Genomic DNA, 17,872 nt, shown 5'->3' on the forward strand with positions numbered 1-17,872 from the left:
GGGCAGCGACATATACGACATCGCGTAAGTAATCGATAGCCGGAGTCTCTTTCAACCAAGCACAGTGCCGCACTGCATGCACCATCTAAGGCACGAGGGCAGGGCGCGGGTGCGCCGCAGCACCTCAAGCTGGCTCGTGTGAGGACGAGTAGGTTTTTCGTGCTGTGGCTTGGCATGCGTTCCTGTGCCTCCCGAGTGGTCACGGTGCACCTCAGTGGTGCGCTGGTCTTTTCGTAAATGCCGTTGCATGGGCAGGCGGGGCCCCTCGAACACCCTCCCCTCCCTCCACTGAGTCCACCTCGTCACCCCTCCTGCTTGGGCTCCCTCGCCCGTTCCTCCTTTACACTGTGCTGTACTTGTATCTCCCATGTTTCACGTGTGGGGGGCTCCGCTGCCCTATCGTTCTTTCCTAATGCGACATATCTCGCGGATGCTGACGCGACGCATACACATATACATACATGCACGCCCACTTCACTGGCTGGCTTGTGCAACAGACGCGCCCCCCTTCTCTACCTCTCTCTCGCTCGTCATCACACGAATTCTCTTCGGCGTCTTGTCGCTCTTTACGTTGGCTCATCGGCTTGAGGGTGTGCACGCCTTTCAAGATGAACGTGGAGGTGACGGGGCGGTGTTTCTTTACGGGGGATGACTACTACATATCTCTTCCTATCACGAACAAGGCGGCCAACCGCGGCGAGCCACGACAGCTCCTATGCAGTGAGATGATTCACTGGGACGACTACCGGCAAGAGCGCGGCATTAACGACGGCAAACCACCAATGCAGCAACTGTTTGCCTCCTCTTACGCGGAGCCACTCGTGCGCACCTTCGCGCTAGGCAGTGATACATACGTTACGCAGGTGACGGGTGTGTCAGTGACGCAGGCCGGCTCGTCCAGTCAAATGTTTAGTGCGGAGATGCTGCACTGGGACGACTACTGCGCAGCGCGTGGCATCAACACAGGGGAACCGACCATGGCGAGCCTCTTCCGCCCCTTTGAAGGCAAAAGCATTCTTGTGTTCGACTTGAATGAGCGCAAGCTCACTGAGTTTGAAGGGAACAGCGTCGCCCTCATCTCATATGGCGCTGATCGACAGACGTACTGCAGTGAGATGGAGCACAGGGACGATTACGTCAGAGCAAAAACTGGGCAGGCACCGCAGCCCAGCATGGCGTCGTTGTTCGCTTGATGGCTCGAGGGTAAGTGAGGGAGTGCGGACGTGACGAGGCGGCTTTCTGCCGTTGCTGCTGCTCCTGCGTTGCACTCCCTCCTGTTTCCGCTTGACACATGCTCAAACGATGAAGCGACTCGCGTCTTACCGTCTATCTCCACAATCCCATCTCATAGCAAAGCAATATCTCGAGTGCGGGTGTGTCGCTGCACAGCAGTCGGGGTTGATGAGCACCACTTCTTTTTGATTGCCCGTGTGTTTGAACCCGTGATGCCGGCTGCCTCACTCTGCGTAGTACCCCGGCGCCCAGTACACCCCACACCGTATGCGGGGACGTACAGGCAGCCCCTCCCCCTCCCATCCCCCCGCCTGCCAGTGCCGGAACCCCACTTCTCATGGTGACAAGGCTCGAGTGCCTACGACGTGGGGAGGTGAGCGCGATGCATGGGCACTGGTGTGTCGGCGCTGGGGTCCTGGGGGTGGCGCTGGCGTCGGGGGTGACCCGCGACAGCGAACACGCTTGTGCCGTCCATGTGGTAGGCAGAGTGTCGGCGTGCCTGGAACGCATTGCACCCGGGCCTGACTGCCCTTGCTGGTGTGTGTGTGTGTGGTGTGGGGGCCTGTGCGCCACCCCTACGGGGATGCACACTAGGCGGCTGCCGGCGTGATGGGGGCGGGTGTGGGGCGACCTGCGGAGTGTGGGGCAGGGGCCGTGCTCGGATGACGGAGTCGGCGCATTGCTGCAGGGCGTGTGTGTAGGGCTGCTTGGCACCGTGCGATGTGCCTGTGACAGGGCCGGAGGTAGCGTGGAGTTCAGCTAAGCTCAGTGCATCTTGTCAGAGAATGGACAGCCTGAAACAGCAAAATGGTTTTCAAGGGATACGAACGGCAGCCTGGACGCGTGGTGATGAATGCGCGACGTGTCTTGCTGTTGGCGTGGGGCTCTTGAGATCTTGGCAGCGCGACTCTGCTTCTAATCTTCGGCTCACCTGCACTCGTTGTACTTGAGAAGGGATCGGGGACTTCCTCGATATACAACGGTCTCGTGGTTGGCAGTTCACACCGCTGCTCGCCGTGCTTTTATTTCTCTCCACAAATCCATCTTCTTCACCGTCTCGAACTCTCTCGCATCGTGTGGCTGTGGCGCCTGTGGGTGTGTCGTCTACGCGCTGTTGATTATGGGACATGACGGCCTCTCTGCCATCTTCCTTGTCGGGGGGACTTTCTCACGCTTGCTCTTCCAACACATGCACGTGGACATGTACGTACCGGCAACCTCTCTCTCTCAGGACTTGAACTGCATAAAGAGCAGTCGACAGTCGAATCGCAGCGGTGCGTGCGTGTGTGCGCGAGTCGCTAATGAACGCGTTTGGTGGCGGTTTCAACCAGAGCAAACCTGGTGGCTTTGGCCAGCAGGCCCAACCACCGCAGGCGGCATTCGGCCAGCAGCCGCAGGCAGGAGGCTTTGGACAACAGCCGCCGCAGCAGGTCGGCGGCTTCGGCCAGCAGACGAGTGGATTTGGCCAACCGGCTCAACCACAAAGCGGATTTGGCCAGGCGGGTATGTCTCAAGCAGCGGGCGGTTTTGGTCAGGCGCAGCAGCAGCCAGTCACCGGCTTCGGGCAGCAACCGCAGGGTAGTGGATTCGGGCAGCAGACGGGTGGATTTGGCCAGCAGTCGCAGCAGCAGCAAGGCGGCTTTGGCCAAGCGGCGGCAGGGCCACAGGCTGGGATCTTTGGCCAGCAACCGCCGCAGCAGATGAGTGGCTTTGGTCAACAGCCTCAGCAGCAGATCGGCGGATTCGGCCTGCAGCCCGCCACTACTATGGGGGGCTTTGGGCAGCAGCCGCAACAGGCAGGTGGATTCGGGCAGCAGTCGCAGCAGCAGCAAGGCGGATTCGGACAGGCGGCAGCTGGTGGCTTCGGTGCGGGGCGAGGCGGCGCTGGCTTCGGTGCGGCTGGCGGCTTTAATCAGCCAGCAGCGCAGGGCGGAGGGTTTGGTGCTTCTCAGCCTGCCGTGAATGCCTTTGGGCGACCACAGCAAGCGCAGGGTGGATTTGGTACCCAGGCCACTGCTGGTGCTCAGTTCGGCGGCGGACAGGGGACGGGTGGCTTTGGCACTGCTCCTCAGGGCAGCTTCGGCTCACAGCAGCCGGCACCCGGTGGCTTTGGTCAACAGACGGCTACCGGTGGCTTCGGCCAGTCCGCGGCACCAGGGGGCTTCGGCACTGCACAACAGACTGCTGCTGGCGGGTTCGGTGCTGGACGCGGCACTACCGGCTTTGGCGGGCCGCAGGCCACCGTCGGTGGCTTCGGCGCCGGCCGCGGGGCCACCGGCTTCGGACAGGCTGCGCAGGGTGGGTTCGGTGCGCAGCCGCCAGCCGCCGGTGGGTTTGGACAAGTGCAGCCGCAGGCATCCGGCTTCGGAGCACCGCAGACGACGGCCGGGGGCTTTGGGCAACCTGCTCAGGGCGGCTTTGGCAGCGGTGCTTCCCAAACCATTACTGGTGGTGGATTTGGCGGGGCCCAGCAACAACAGCCGCAGGGTTCGGCCGGCGGGTTCGGAGCTCAGCCCGGTGCCGCAGGCGGCTTCGGACAGGCCACCGGTGGCTTTGGAGCTCAGCAGCCAGCTGCTGGCGGGTTCGGCCAAGCGGCGCCGGGCGGCGCCTTTGGCCAGCAGTCGCAGCCCGCCGCGGGCGGGTTTGGCGCAGGCCGCGGCACCACCGGCTTCGATGTCGGGGGCGGCTTTCGCGGCTCACAGCAACAGGCGCAGCCCGCCGCAGGTGGATTTGGGGCCCCGAAAGGCGCGGCAGGTGGGTTTGGGCAGGCCTCTGGTGGCGGATTTGGTCAGGCAGCGAGCGGCTTTGGTGCCCAGCAGCCGAAACCTGGCGGCTTCGGTCAAGCAGCCCCCGCCACTGGTTTCGGCCAGGCTGCCCCCGCCACTGGTTTCGGCCAGGCTGCCCCCGCCACTGGTTTTGGCCAGGCTGCCCCCGCCACTGGTTTCGGTCAGCCTGCCCCTGCCACCGGCTTCGGCGCTCAGCCGCCGGCCGCTGGCGGCTTTGGGCATGCGCCCGCTGCAGCAGCACTTGCCAATGCGCCGGCCACTGGTGCTGGCGTGAACGTGGGCCGTCCCACTGACTTGGCGTTCATGTCCCTTCCTGACTACAACGCAACGCCGTATGGCAACGTGCTGCTCTTCGACTCATACGAGCGGCCTCAGGCGGTCAAGAAGACGGCGAAGACGACTGACGATGACTTGAAGCCCGTTGTTCCTCCAGCCCGTCGGGCGATGCACACCTGGATGGTGACGCAGATGCGGGTGCCTGACGAGAACACGTTGATGAAGCAAGTGCCAGCGTCCCTCGCCTCGAGCGCTTTGTCGCCAGTGGCGCTGAAGGAGATGCTGGTCCCTGCGGTGCAGCTCGGCAGCGCCGCGGCAGGAGAGCCCGCCGGGGCGCAGAAGCGGGTGACGCACGACTTGCCACGGCGGCCGTCGCCTACGACCGTGGATGCGCCGAACGTCAACGCCGCCGTTCCACGGTGCACCGACCCCGAGTATACCCTGGAGCCCAGCCTCGCTCAGCTGGCCACCTACACCCCCGAGGAGCTCCGCCGCGTCTCACGCTTCAGTATTAGTCGTCTCGACGGCTCGTGTGAGGTACGCTTTCTGGAGCCGGTGAACCTGGTGCGCGTCGACGTAGCCTCGGTGGTGCACCTCGGCAGTGACGGGCACGTTGCATTGTACCCTGACGGCGACGCCCCGCCCTTGTCGAGCGGGTTGAACGTGCGAGCCGAGGTGCGGGTGCGCGACCCCACTGGCGAGGCCATGGAGGACATCGCCCGCTACTGCGCGGAATCGCGCGCCCGCTTCGTGGGTCACCGGCAGGGGTGTTGCGTCTACCGCCTGAACGACAACAGCGCCGCGGCTGGCGCGTCCCGTGGGGTTCTTGGGCAGGATTCAAGCGACACCGCCCCGCTCTCCATCATCCACGACGAGGATGAGCACTCGCACGACCTCGACCGCTCGAGTGACGGCAGCGAGGAGGAAGACACGTCCGACGTGCGCAGCGTCGAGCAGCCACAGGCGGCCACTGGTAGTGGAGGCGCACTGGCGATTGCCAATGCTGAAGTTCGCACGTACACGGTGCCGCCGCCACCGGCGACGCGAAAGCCAGTGGTGGAGCGGCGCATGGCACTGGCTTCGGCTGCTGACTTCGATCTGCCGTACGTCCTGCCGGACATGAGCGTGAAGAGCAAGTGCGAGCCGTTCTCCGTGAAGTTGGGCACATCACGCCGCACGGCTGAGCCGCGCGTGTACTACGTACGCGCGCAGGAGTCGGTCATCCAGCGCACGTACGTCAACCATCCACCGCGGTTGCAGCCCTCGGAGCGGACTATTCGCGGCATGCTAGCGAGGAGCGTGCGAGCCAGCTGGAGCACCGCCGGCAGCGTTGCATTCCCGTCGCACGCCGAGTTACGCGACGGGGCGGAGGCGGCTGGCGCGGTACCAGAGGTGATGGGCGCCTGCGCCGTTGCGGCCACTCCGTTTCACTGGCACAAACCGGCCCACAAAGCGCTCACCCAGTGCGCTGTGGCGCTGCTTCGCCTGTTTCTGCAGCACACCGACGTGACAGAGGACGCGGCGTGTCCGCTGGCGTCGATTCATCTCCACCGCAACAAGAGCCACAACACGCTCTCGGCGGAGAAGCTGAAGGTGGCGTCCAGTGTCATCGAAAGCGTGATCTCGGCAGCGGGCAAGGCATCTCTCTCTCGCGTAGAGCTGCTCTCCACGCGGCAGACCTGCACCGTCATCTCCCTTCTCTCCGCCCTCTACGCCCTGCCTGAGGCGGACGCCGCGGTCCCGAACGCGATGGAGGAGGCGCGGTACCTTACGCAGCTGCGCCATCGCAACTTGGCTGGTTGGCTGAAAACGGAGCTCGCTGCCTTCCTCGACAGCTCCGCTACGCGTGCGGTGAAGTTGTCCCCTGCGGAGGAACTGGTGCAGGCTATGCTGTGCCACAGGCTTCGCGAGGCCCGTGCCTCCGCTCAGTCGGTCGCGAACGCGGAGCTGGCGCGGGTGGTGCGCGTGTGCGGGGAGGGGAACCAGTTTGGCGGGTACATCGAGATGGCGAAGAGCGGGTTCAAGGACGGTGAGGAGGTGCGTCAGCGTGTCGTGAGCCTCCTCTCCGGTAAGGTGGAACCCTTCATCCGTGATGAGGAGTACACGGGTCTGCAGGAAGACTCGGCCGAGGTACGTGCGACCCCGACGGCGGCCACGTGGAAGCAGCTGCTGGGCATCTTCACCTTCTACGGCTGTGTCCCGGATACGCCCGCCGAGGACATTATTCATGCCTTCCTCGAGCGGCTGCGCGCACCGTCGTCGCGCAAGCTCAATCCTCTACCTCCGTACGCCGAACGCGTTGACACCGCAGCGCTGCGGACGCACCGTGGGAAAGATGTTGTGCGGCGCGGCAACACCTTCCAAGATGCTGCGCTGCTGCTCTTGGAGGGATTCGCCAACGGATCGGCTCCCCCAGCTGCCTGCCTGCACCCCCACGCGTCGAGCTACTCGGGCGCCGACTACCTCACTGCCTTCGTGATTGTGACTGCGCTCCGCGCTGTCCAAGTACCGAGGGAGCAAGCCTACAGAGATGCGGAGCTGTCGGTGCTTCTCGGCATGACGGCAGAACTCGAGTGCAACGACGAGACGTGGTTCTGGGGCCTCCTTCCTCTGCACATGATCGAGTCGCCCGCCAACCGTCTCGACGCCGTGCGCGCGTTTTGCAAGCGCAACGCCATGCGTGCCAGCGCTCAGAAGCAGGTTGGCGAGCCCCAGGCGGATTACGTTAGATTAGTAAGCCTGATGCGTGTGAACGAGGGCTGGTTGGAGCCGGTTGTCGCCCCTCCAGAGGAGGAAAGGAGTGCTACAGAGAACATGCCGAGCGTAAAGACGCACGCCGCCCTCGAGAGGGCACTGGCAAAGCTGGCGATAGAGGCGTGGTAAGGGTAATGCAGCTGTCAAGGGCATGACGCGACTGAGACAGAGCGTGGCACACGCACACGGGCTCGTGCCATTGTGTACCTGTGGACGTTTGTGTGTTCGCGTTTCCATGGGACGGCTTTGAGCAGCGTGCGCGTCTCTTCCATTTTTTCTTCTGTGTTCCTACCGCACCGCTCCAGCGCCGCGCCCTGATTGAGCGTGGTCTCTGGCCAGTCGTGCGCGCCACTCGCTATTTCTTACGTGTGTAGGGTAATGAAGGGGGTGCGTGTGTGTGTGTGCGCGTCGTGCGTTGGCTTTCGCCACTTGACTCCACTGCCACAGTGATGGGAGTGCTGCATGCAGTGTCTCGGTCTTGTGATGCCAAATGACGCGTCGTGCCTTTGCCAGCCGCATCTGTCCTTGTCTGTGTTGTGTAGTGGTTCATCTTGTTTTGCCAGAGAGGGAGAGCAGCACCTGTGTCGCACGTGCGCGTGTGCGCCTGTACTGGTCTCTGTGCTTGTATGGGTGCACTTGTGGCTTCAGGCGGAGGTGCAGCGGCACGCCGGCACACGCGCACGCATACATAGCTGTTTGACTCGTCTCGTGTGAATACACTAAAAGAGAAACACAGAAAGACAGCATGCAGGCATGGCGACCCAGCGGCGTGATTGCGCGCGTGCGCGTGCGTGTGTTTGACATCGCGAAGGACTGCCGCCCCACGCATCTAGTTCAGAAGGGCACACGGGAGTTCCCCAGACCACACTCCGCGATAGGATCTTTGCACACGAAATGGATGGCAGTCGATGGTGGCAAAATCACACGCTTGCGTGTGCCCTGGAGACATGTGAGGCTTGGCCCTGTCGCTGTTGAGGACGACTTGCACACTCCAGCTGCACGCTGAAGAGCTGCGATAAATCAAGTGGGCATCAAGTGCGTACGGCTTTTCACAGGTCGGCGCACGCAGCCCTGTTGCTGTTGTCAAGGACGCCTTCTATGGTGCGAGGGCACTGCTGCTCCATCCCTGTTGTTCTTCGGTTGTAGCTGTGCTTCTGTATGGTGCGTTCCTTCCACCGCTGACGTGTGAGACGGGGCAGAGGGCCTCTCCACGCATGGCTGCCTCGCCTTGATCCTTCTCCGCGCGGATGACGCGTTCATCCTCCCTCGCCTCCCTCTCCCCTTTTCTCTCCATCCTTTCAACGCTGCCCACGCTGCACTCGTGCGGCTTCCCGTTGCTTGCGAAACGGCCGTTTGCTACGACCAGCGAGAAACTCTTCTTGGTAGTTCACTCGCTACAGAATTAGACTGCTGCTTTTTGTTTTGCCTTCTCTGCTTCTCTTCTTTTTCCTCGCGGTTGCGTGCGCGTGCGCCAGCATCCTGGACGCCCGCTGGCCGTGGGCGGCTTTGTTCCGTTGTTGTACGTGTGTGGTGGCTGGTGAGCTCTCTTGACGCGTGCGTGACATGTGATTGGCGTGCAACAGCCGCTCCTCGCTATCGTCTCGCCCTTCTCAGCGTGTTCTTTCACACACGTGGGCTCATACGTCCATCTCCCTCTTTGCCGAACGACTCTTTCTTTCCTCGGGTCATTATGGCGTGGCAGCTGCGGGCCTCAGTGCTGCGCGTCCCGCGCTTCACCCTTCGCTTTGCCGGGAGCGGCAGGATCGAAGACATGCGCCTGTTTACACAGACGCTGTACACGTACTGGTACCACAAGGGCTTTTGGGGCGCCACCGTTGCCTCGGCCGTGGATTTTCTCAACACCTTCGTTCTCTTTATTGTGGCGGTCATCTTCACGATGCGGTTCGACTGGGCGGTAGCTCTGAGCTGCGTGGAATCGGAGTGTGCCGTGCACCCACTGGTGAGCGGGCTACACGCCCCGTACATCTTCCGTAGCACGTTCTGGGGCCACCTATGGGGATTCATTTTTCTCAGCTCCACTGTCGGCTCCTGCGCGTACGAGCTGGTGCGCTTTGTGGAGACGTACTACCTGCAGTACGAGGTCGAGGAGGTTGCCCGGGAGGCTGGCGTCGACACCGGCTTCCTTACTCCGCTGCACCGCTGGCGCTATCACCTGCAGCGCGGCCTGGATGGGCGAGCCGGGCACGAGTTCATAGGCTTGTGCGGTGGCGACGCAATCGCGCTCAGCACCGCAGGATGGGGCGAGTTTCTAGAGACCATTTGCGCGGCGGTTGGCCGCAGCGGCAGCGTCAAATTTGGTGCCCCTGGTGAGCCGCTGGATCCCCTACGTGCTGTCCAGGGCCTTATGCAGTTGGAGAACTACTTGATTGCGCTGCATGAGGCTGATGCGTTGCGCGGTACCGCACTCCAGTACGTCAGCCCAAGCGTGATCCGGACCCTGATCGACTCCATGTTTGATGCCTTCCGTACAGTCGAATCCCGGCACAGGTGCGTATGGGCTGTCCGCTCCACCATGGTCACCTACGCCGTGCTGTACGGGGCGGGGTTTCTCTTCTTTTGCTTGTACGTGACGCTCAAGGTGCTCGTGAAGAACGCAGCCCAGGTCAAGGTCAACTACTGGGCCCTCTCCCAGCGCATGTGGACCACGGAGGCGCAATGGCGCTTTCGGCTCTACAACGAGGTGGAGCACCTGCACGCCTGTCGCCTGCGTGCCGGTTCGGAGGTGGCCGAGCGCATGGTGGACCGGCTGCGGGTGTCGAACAGCGTTTCTCGATTTGTGCGGCGGGTCTGCAGCACGTGCGTGCTTGTGACTGCCATCCTATCCTTTCTGAATCCGGCTCTTCTCATCGGCGCCTCCATTGGCGGGCTCACTCTCGTGTGGTGGCTCACGCTCGCTGTGATGCTGTATGCGTGTGTGCCAGAGGTGGATCCTCGGGAGCGCGAGTACGCGTACATCACCGACCTGGAGCGGCTCGTTGACAGCATCCACTACGACACGGCGGAGTGGTTCCATTCGGCAGATGCGTTCTACGAGCACATCACGACGACCTTTTTCAAGAACCGGCTTCTAGTGGTGGTGACCGGCCTCCTCGAAAGCCTCGCGGTGCCGGTCTTGCTCGTGTATGCCCTGGGGGACGGCAGCGTAGAGGCGTTGGTCGAGTTTGTGCTACAACACTCGACGACGGTGGACGGTGTCGGCTCCATCGCCGTCGGCTCCGACTGGAGCGCCTCCTCCCTCTCCAGGACGCCGCCAGGAGAGCACGAGCCAGGCGGGGTTAATCACGCTTCAGCGTCGACGCACAGCAACGACGCTGACACAAGCGCCACATTGCTCGGCAAGGCCGCAGCTGCCACGGGCTTTGCGCACAAGCGGGCAGAGAAGGTGCAGCTGTCGGTCGCCAGTTTTGCTGCAGTGTACTCACAATGGACGCTGCGGCACATCGACGGCCCGACAGGCCGCGAGTCTCCGGCAAGCTGCCAGGACGCTGCCCTCAACGACTTCCTGTGGCAGCTTAGTCTCCGCGTGCGGGAGGTAGCCATCACGCACGCAGCCAGCGTCGCTTCCGCGGACGAGCTGATGATATCCAGAGACTCATTTGCGCCGTCGAAGTCTGCACGCTCGGAGCGCCGCTTTAGGATACCCCGAGAACACGCCGAGCAACGGATCGACGGGCCCGACGGCGAAGCCAGCGGGTTGCCGGCGTTCGCGGCGGGTAGCACAACCGCACACGAACGTGAGCAGCTGTTCGTGTCCCAGGTGTCGTCGTCGCGCCACGCCTTCCACTTCTCTCGGACAACTCAGCTACCGCTGAACCGCCGAGAAGCAGCAGACTACGGAACTGAAAAGGGAAGCGCCGTGTGAGGGAGAATCCTGCGAGTGTTTGGCTATGCATGCGAACAGGGTGCGGCTCGTCAACGAGAGGCCGGGCCGTTTCGATAGCACACGTGCTGTGTGGCGCTGCTCATACTGGCGAGACACGTTTTCGTCCCCGCGATCGGATCTTTCGGGCTCGGTGCCGCGGCTTTGTCTAATCCGTCTCTGCTTCTGCCCCCCCCCTTCCCCCTCCCCCGACTCTCCCTCCTCTTGCTGTGTGTCGATGATGCATGTATACATCGACGTGGTTTTTCGTTCAAAAAAAAAGAAATTATGTTCTCTTCCCTCTGCTCTCTGTGTGTCTCTCTTGCTTTCCTGTACTTTTGTTGCTCGGTGCAGTGCCACCACCCCGCGATAGCGCCATCGCACGTATCACGAGAAAACGCGCACACGCAGAGAGAAAGGAAATTCTCTAACGCTGCGACCGCCACTCCTCGGATCGCCTCTTTTCCTCACAATGGGCGTCTCTGTGCTGTACGAGCGATTTGTCTCCGTGCGTGCGTGCGTGTGTGTGTGTGTGTGCGTCGGTGTGATGCTCAGCCCACGCTCCCCGCTGGGTACGCGGACCAGTGACTCTATCATTCAGACGTGCACACCTTGTTGTCGTGGCCGTGCGGCCTCAAGCATGCCAGCCGTGTACCCCGCGCCTGCCGCCAACGATGTGTCACCTCTTGGGTGTCTCTCTCGTTGATGTATTCTTTGCTGCACTTGTTTCCTCTCCACTCTCCCGTATGTCTCTCCGCTGAACGCCGGACACGCCCGCTGAGTGTACGCCGTGCTGACCGCTGCTGTCGTCCCGCCAACCCAACCGCCTCACAGGCACACAAACCGTGCACCAAAAATAGATAGAGCGTTTACGCACGATTCGGTCAGGCAACTTGCACCTTCGTGCCACCGCAACCCCCCACCCCCATCCTATTCGCCTGTTTCCCCGGGAGCAGTGCATTGAGCTGCTTGAGGTAGCAAGTGAAGGACGAGTTCATGAACAGCACGACCACAGCGCAGTTTGAGGCCGCCTGGAGTGAGGTGGAGCGACAGCAAGGGGAGAAGCTGAGCGCCAGCACAGAACGCCTCAATGTGGGGGTGGAGCGAGAGCTGGCGTTGCTGTTGGCTGGTGTCCGCGACGCACTGACAGAGGACCAGCGGGATATTCAGTCCGAGTTCGACAAACTCATCCGCATGGTGGAGCAGTTTCAACAGGGCGTCGATATGTGGCAGCTGAAGGCGAAGAGCTCTATTAAGATGATCGAGGAGAAGCAGCGCAACTTCGCCCTGCTAGTCGAGGAGACGTCCATACGCGCAGCGGCAAACCGCAGAGACTCCATGGATCGGCTTCAGAAGCGCGCCGTCGAGACGGAGGCGCACTGCCAGCAGCTCCTAGCCTCAGCCAGCAAGAGCATGTAACGTTGGAGCCCCCCTCTCCCCCTCCTCCTCTCGTCCGTCACCACAGCCCTCCACTGTAGTCGAAGAGAGTCCTTCATCCCTCACATTGCGGGCTGCGTCTGTCTGAGCATGGGGTGTCGTGTGCCCGATCGCTTCGTTGACTGCACTTCAGGCTGGAGACGGCGCTGCTGCTTCTTCTTTTTTGTTTGTAGGCCCCCGTACTTTGTTGCACATTGGAACACTATCGTGGCGGCGCATGTGTCCTGTTCGCCCCTTCCCTTCCTCTCACTGTCCACTTCACTCGCCGCGTGTGCGACGCACCGAGAGGAGCGAGGCGCCTTTTCCCTTCGGCGAGTTCGATAGAGCCAGATAGCAGCGTATAGAGAAATGGACCCCGTGCGCACACGCAGACACGGAATAGCTCAGCCACGCAGACTCAGTGACCATCCGTGCCCGCCTCTGCCGATGCGGCGGAGGGAACTCTCTCCCTACTTGTAACGGGCGCTGAAAATGTTCGCGTGCCAGTAGAGCAGATGGGGCGGTGTCGCTGTCGCCTCCAGTGGTTGACCCCACCACGTTACTTCGACCCTCGCCCTCCCCGCCTGACATTAGCACACTCCAAATCGTGCATGACTGCGACGCCTCTTTGTTTTGTTTCAAGGGGCGGCGCAGAAGGCGGCAATTTCTCTTGCCCTCAGTGCCTTGACGAGGTGGCGCACGTCAAGGCTCACACACAGCTGCGCGCATGCCTGATCACTTGTCCGTGGCTGCGCGCCGCATCGCGCCGCGCTGCCCTCCACCTCGACGTGAGCGTCTCCGCTGCACCTACATGGCTGACGCACCGCATCTCCCCCTGCATCCATGCCTTTTCTTTGTTTACTTGCTGGTTTCGGTTGCCGTTGCTATGCTGATGCGACGGCGACGCTCTGAATGCCTTCTTGCGATCTTTGTTGCGGCTGTGCGTCCCGCAGCAGCTGTGCGGCACACCCCCACCCCGTGCTCTGTTTGTGCGGTACACTGTTGTTGTCCACGAGCGACACTGTCTTTCGTGCGCGTGTGCGCATGCCCCCTTTGGTAGCCTCACCTTCAGTCCATCAGCCACAATCTCTCGCAGACCCGAGCGAGACCTTCGCGGCTCCAACAACACCCCTTCCCCCACTCTTGTATACGTAGGAGTGATTTGCTTGAAGGCCAAGAGGCAGCCGACCATCCGAGCCACACGGCACGCCGCCATCATGCGACGACTACTGTGTCGCTCGATGTGGACCGATCGCGCCGCCATCCGTGCCGTTGCTGGGTCTTCGATGCGCTTCATGAGGAACACACGTACCGCACCATCCGCAACAGCGCCATTTTTTCGCCGCTGGCAGCTCCCGTCCACGAGACTCTCGTCCTCCGGCGCGTTTGTGGAGACTGACCGCCGCTGGCAGAGCGACAGCGCCGGGCAGCAGGATTTGTATGCGGTGCTGGGGGTGAGTCCGGACGCCACGCAGGATGAAATCAAGGCTGCGTACAAGAAGTTGGCTCTCGAGTACCACCCAGACCGCAACCATCAGCGGGGTGCGGAGGAGAAGTTCAAGTCGATCTCGGCCGCGTACAGCGTCGTTGGCAACAGGGAGAAGCGCCGCGAGTACGACGCACAGCGAGCGATGTCGAGGGGTATGGGCGGTGGGTCGTACAACAGCGGCAGCAGCAGCCGTGGTGCTAGCGGGTACTCTTCCGGCTTTCCTGGCGGCATGGATCGTGGCAACTACCAGTACCATCAGATGTCCAAGGAGGAGGCCGATCAGCTCTTCCGTGAGCTCTTCGGCGGCATGCGTGTCGACCAAATTTTCCGCAACCTGGAGGAAGAGATGCGAATCGGAGGCATTAAAGGAAACGGGCTGGGCGGCCATGTTGGCCGGAGTTTTCCGGACTCGGATCAGACGTTCCGACCCTTCTTCAGCGTGGAGAGTAGCACGGCAAACGTCTTTGTAGACGAGCACGGGAACCGCATGGAGGAGACGACGTACACCGACTCTCGTGGCAAGCGCTTCACGGTGCGCCGCATGAGCAGTATCGACCCAAACGCGAGTGTTAATCAAACCGCCGACGAGTTTTACCGTGGACGGCACGCCGGCAAGGACGGCCGCTACCGATTCGGCAACGTCTCCTCCCGGTTTCAGCGACCCGACGACGACTTCACGCAGAATATGCTCGGTGTCCGCTCCCACGGCCGCAGTCCGCTGGTGGCCTTTCTCATCCTTGCCGCGTGGACAGTGGTGCTGGGCACCCTTCTGCTCTGCTTTATTGGTTTCCTTGCTCGGCACCCACTGTTCTTTGCGTCTGTTCTGGTGTTAATCCTCCTCGGCCGCGCGGCCCGCCCCTTCTGACCGCCGCCGCGCACTGTTGAAGTGGGCACGCCATGGGTCGAAATCCTGTCGACGTTAGAATCGCGTGTGCCTGTGTGATGCGTGATTGAGTACAGTGTGCCCTTCTGAAACCTGACCGTCTGTGCCCTGATGCAGGGAGCCTTCTGCGAGCGACGCGGCGTGCCTGACGTCCTCTGGGGTTCGCGTGACTTCGTGACTGTGATGATTGCGAGTTTGTACGCGCACGGGTGTGTGTGTGTGTGTGCACGGGCAGATGGATATCTGTAGGCCTGTGGACTCCTGTACCCGTGCCAGCAGTCTCTGGTGCCTGTGCACATGCGGCGAGCCGTCATGTTGCGGGATTGTTGCGGATACGTCCCGGGGAAGTTGCCCGAGCGTTCCTTTTGTTCCCTCCGTCGGTGCTCCACCGCCCCCCTCCCCTACGCGTTCGTTGTACCCGCCCGTCCACGCATCTTGGCCACGCCGCGAAGGTTTGCCGCCGCGTAGGAACTGGCGGGGCGACCGTCTTCGATGTACGCACCGCTGTTTGTGTGCGTCCTATCCACGGCGCGCGTCCGGGGAGGAGGCACCCGATGAGGCGGAGGCCACGAAAGCTGGCGATCGTGTGCAGATGGCGCCAAGGAGCGCGTGCGTGACATGAGAGAGGGCGAAGTGCATAGCAGGCAGAAGCGGAGGCGGGAAAGGTGGCGATAGCGATGGTTGGCCGCACTCGTGTTTTCTCTGTTTCGTTGTTGACGACTCACCAGCGAGAACGCGAGGCAAGCGTCATTTGAAAGCATCGCAGACGCGCTCTGACGTGTGTGTGTTTTCTCCGCCAATAAGGAAGGCAATCCGTATCACGGAGATATTTTATGGCACCCATGCGCGTCGTGCAGAGGTGCGGTGGCAGGCTTTCAGCACATGTGCGTGCGGGCGTTTGCTTTATCGCGTCTTTCCCCTTTCGAACACTAGTGCCCGTCTCTCCCTGTTGCAGCGGGCTCTCGCATGAGTATGTGTGTGTGTCAGTTATCGCATGGAGCTGCTCTGCGCTTGATGCTGTTGCAGCGCCGATGCAGGCTGCACGAGCCGGCCGCACCCGCTCTGGCGTTGGCCACCAATCTTTCAAGCACATACACTGCTTCTAGCTCTCACGCCCACTTTCTTGTTCTCACCTATCGCTGCTCCCACGCCAACGCGCCGGCGCGCGCGTGAAGAGTCGTTCGCCATTACGCAGTCAGCCTCTCCCCATCACCGCTCACAGACTCACATATTTGTACCCTCTTTCCCGTTTGTTCTGTGCACCTCAGTCGAACACACCCGCTATGCACCGTGTGCAGAAGGTTCAATCTCATGCGGGCGAGTATGCCCCAGACATTTTGGTGGTTGGCTCCTGCTTTCTGGACTATGTTGGCTACGTGGACCACATGCCGCAGGTGGGCGAGACGATGCACTCGGAGTCGTTTCACAAGGGATTTGGCGGTAAAGGCGCCAACCAAGCTGTGGCGGCTGGCCGCCTGGGGGCCAAGGTCGCCATGGTGAGCATGGTCGGGACAGATGGCGACGGCAGTGACTACATCAAGGAGCTGGAGAGGAACGGTGTTAACACGGCGCACATGCTTCGCACCGGCAAGAGCTCGACTGGGCTGGCGATGATCCTGGTCGATACCAAGTCGTCCAACAACGAAATTGTCATTTGTCCCAACGCCACAAACCACTTCACACCTGAGCTGCTTCGCGCGCAGACGAGCAACTACGAGAGGATCATGCACGCGGGGCTCAAGTATCTCATTTGCCAGAACGAAATACCCCTCTCCACCACGCTCGATACACTGAAAGAGGCGCACAGCCGTGGCGTGTACACGGTGTTCAACAGCGCTCCGGCCCCGAAGCCGGCTGAGGTGGAGCAGATCAAGCCGTTTCTCCCCTACGTGTCGCTCTTCTGTCCAAACGAAGTAGAGGCTACGCTCATCACTGGCGTGAAGGTGACGGACACCGAGTCCGCCTTTCGCGCCATCAAGGCGCTGCAGCAGCTCGGCGTTCGTGATGTCGTCATCACGCTCGGTGCGGCCGGCTTTGTTCTTTCTGAAAATGGTGCCGCGCCGGTGCATGTCACGGGCAAGCGCGTCAAGGCGGTGGACACGACCGGCGCCGGTGACTGCTTCGTCGGCTCCATGGTGTATTTTATGAGTCGCGGCCGAAACCTTCTGGAGGCCTGCAAGCGAGCCAACGAGTGCGCCGCCATCAGCGTCACGCGCAAGGGCACACAGCTGTCCTACCCGTACCCAAGTGAGCTGCCAGCTGGTGCCATGTAGTCGTCAGTAGAGGGCATGCTCGCCTCCTCCTCCCCGACGCTGCGAAAGGCAATGGGGTGGTCCCGATGGCGATGGTGGTCCCGGGGGCGCTGGAGCACCAATATGTTTAAACGCTAACGAACAGAGCACGCCATCGGAGCAAGCGACTGGGAAGGCGCGCGCAGGTGTCGGGATGTGCGGTGGTGTTGTGACGCGGTTGTCTTTCGAGCAACAGCACGTGGATTGAAAGGCATCCAAGCAAGGCAGACATGCTTTCTGGTTTGTGTGCGACTCGCTCCTCTCTCGAGGGCCTCCTTGTCCTTCTTTGGCCATTCTCGAACCTCCCTTGCGTCGCCGTCCTTGTGTGCGTGTGCGAGTGTGTGTCAACAGGGTCTGCATAGGTGTGCATACATATATATGCATGTATACGTCTCTCTTCTTCTTCCTCTGCCTCTCTCTGCCTTCCATGGCGAGGGGCGCCTACCGTCGTGTGTTTCGCCGTTACCGGCTCTTCCATGTCACCTCACAAAACGTTTCTTTCGTGTTTTATGTTCTCACTTGTCCCCCGCTCTCTCTCGTCTGTTCGAATTTTGCGCATGCGCGTGCCTCCCTTGGTGTCTGTCCCTCTCTCTCTGTGTGTGTGTACACGCATTTTCGTTTTGATGTCCATCACGCAAGCTCCTTTGCCCGTGTCCCCATCTTTCTCCTCGCGTGCCCTTGTGTGTATGTCGCGGTGTGGCATAGCCATCCGTTGGCCCCATCGCGGATGACGTCGACGTTTTCGGGCCACTCAATCCTGTTCGCTCGCTGTTCGTTTCTTCGCTGTGCACTGCACAGGTGCGAGAGGGAACAAAGACAACTTCATTCGTGGTGAAGCGCGCTGGAAGACAGGCAGTGGGATAC

The 17,872-nt window shown here is 61.5% G+C and overlaps 6 protein-coding genes across 6 annotated transcripts; all 6 read left to right on the forward strand.

Annotated features, from left to right (window-relative positions):
- Positions 1-608: 608 nt before the first annotated feature.
- Positions 609-1,193, forward strand: LMXM_27_0370 (conserved hypothetical protein; the record flags this gene model as incomplete). Its single annotated transcript, XM_003876562.1, has 1 exon — positions 609-1,193. The coding sequence occupies one exon, from the start codon at positions 609-611 to the stop codon at positions 1,191-1,193; it is 585 nt and encodes a 194-aa protein (XP_003876611.1).
- Positions 1,194-2,534: 1,341 nt separating this feature from the next.
- Positions 2,535-7,178, forward strand: LMXM_27_0380 (putative nucleoporin; the record flags this gene model as incomplete). Its single annotated transcript, XM_003876563.1, has 1 exon — positions 2,535-7,178. The coding sequence occupies one exon, from the start codon at positions 2,535-2,537 to the stop codon at positions 7,176-7,178; it is 4,644 nt and encodes a 1,547-aa protein (XP_003876612.1).
- A 1,561-nt stretch (positions 7,179-8,739) lies between these two features.
- On the forward strand, positions 8,740-10,932 carry LMXM_27_0390 (conserved hypothetical protein; the record flags this gene model as incomplete). The annotated part of the gene is made up of 1 exon (XM_003876564.1): positions 8,740-10,932. One exon carries the CDS (start codon positions 8,740-8,742, stop codon positions 10,930-10,932), a length of 2,193 nt encoding a protein of 730 aa, XP_003876613.1.
- Positions 10,933-11,925: 993 nt separating this feature from the next.
- Positions 11,926-12,348, forward strand: LMXM_27_0400 (conserved hypothetical protein; the record flags this gene model as incomplete). The annotated part of the gene is made up of 1 exon (XM_003876565.1): positions 11,926-12,348. One exon carries the CDS (start codon positions 11,926-11,928, stop codon positions 12,346-12,348), a length of 423 nt encoding a protein of 140 aa, XP_003876614.1.
- A 1,214-nt stretch (positions 12,349-13,562) lies between these two features.
- Positions 13,563-14,699, forward strand: LMXM_27_0410 (putative heat shock protein DNAJ; the record flags this gene model as incomplete). The annotated part of the gene is made up of 1 exon (XM_003876566.1): positions 13,563-14,699. One exon carries the CDS (start codon positions 13,563-13,565, stop codon positions 14,697-14,699), a length of 1,137 nt encoding a protein of 378 aa, XP_003876615.1.
- Positions 14,700-16,000: 1,301 nt separating this feature from the next.
- On the forward strand, positions 16,001-16,990 carry LMXM_27_0420 (putative ribokinase; the record flags this gene model as incomplete). Its single annotated transcript, XM_003876567.1, has 1 exon — positions 16,001-16,990. The coding sequence occupies one exon, from the start codon at positions 16,001-16,003 to the stop codon at positions 16,988-16,990; it is 990 nt and encodes a 329-aa protein (XP_003876616.1).
- Positions 16,991-17,872: the final 882 nt, after the last annotated feature.

The sequence above is a fragment of the Leishmania mexicana genome, chromosome 27 (assembly GCF_000234665.1).
Source record: "Leishmania mexicana MHOM/GT/2001/U1103 complete genome, chromosome 27".
NCBI lineage: Eukaryota > Euglenozoa > Kinetoplastea > Trypanosomatida > Trypanosomatidae > Leishmania > Leishmania mexicana.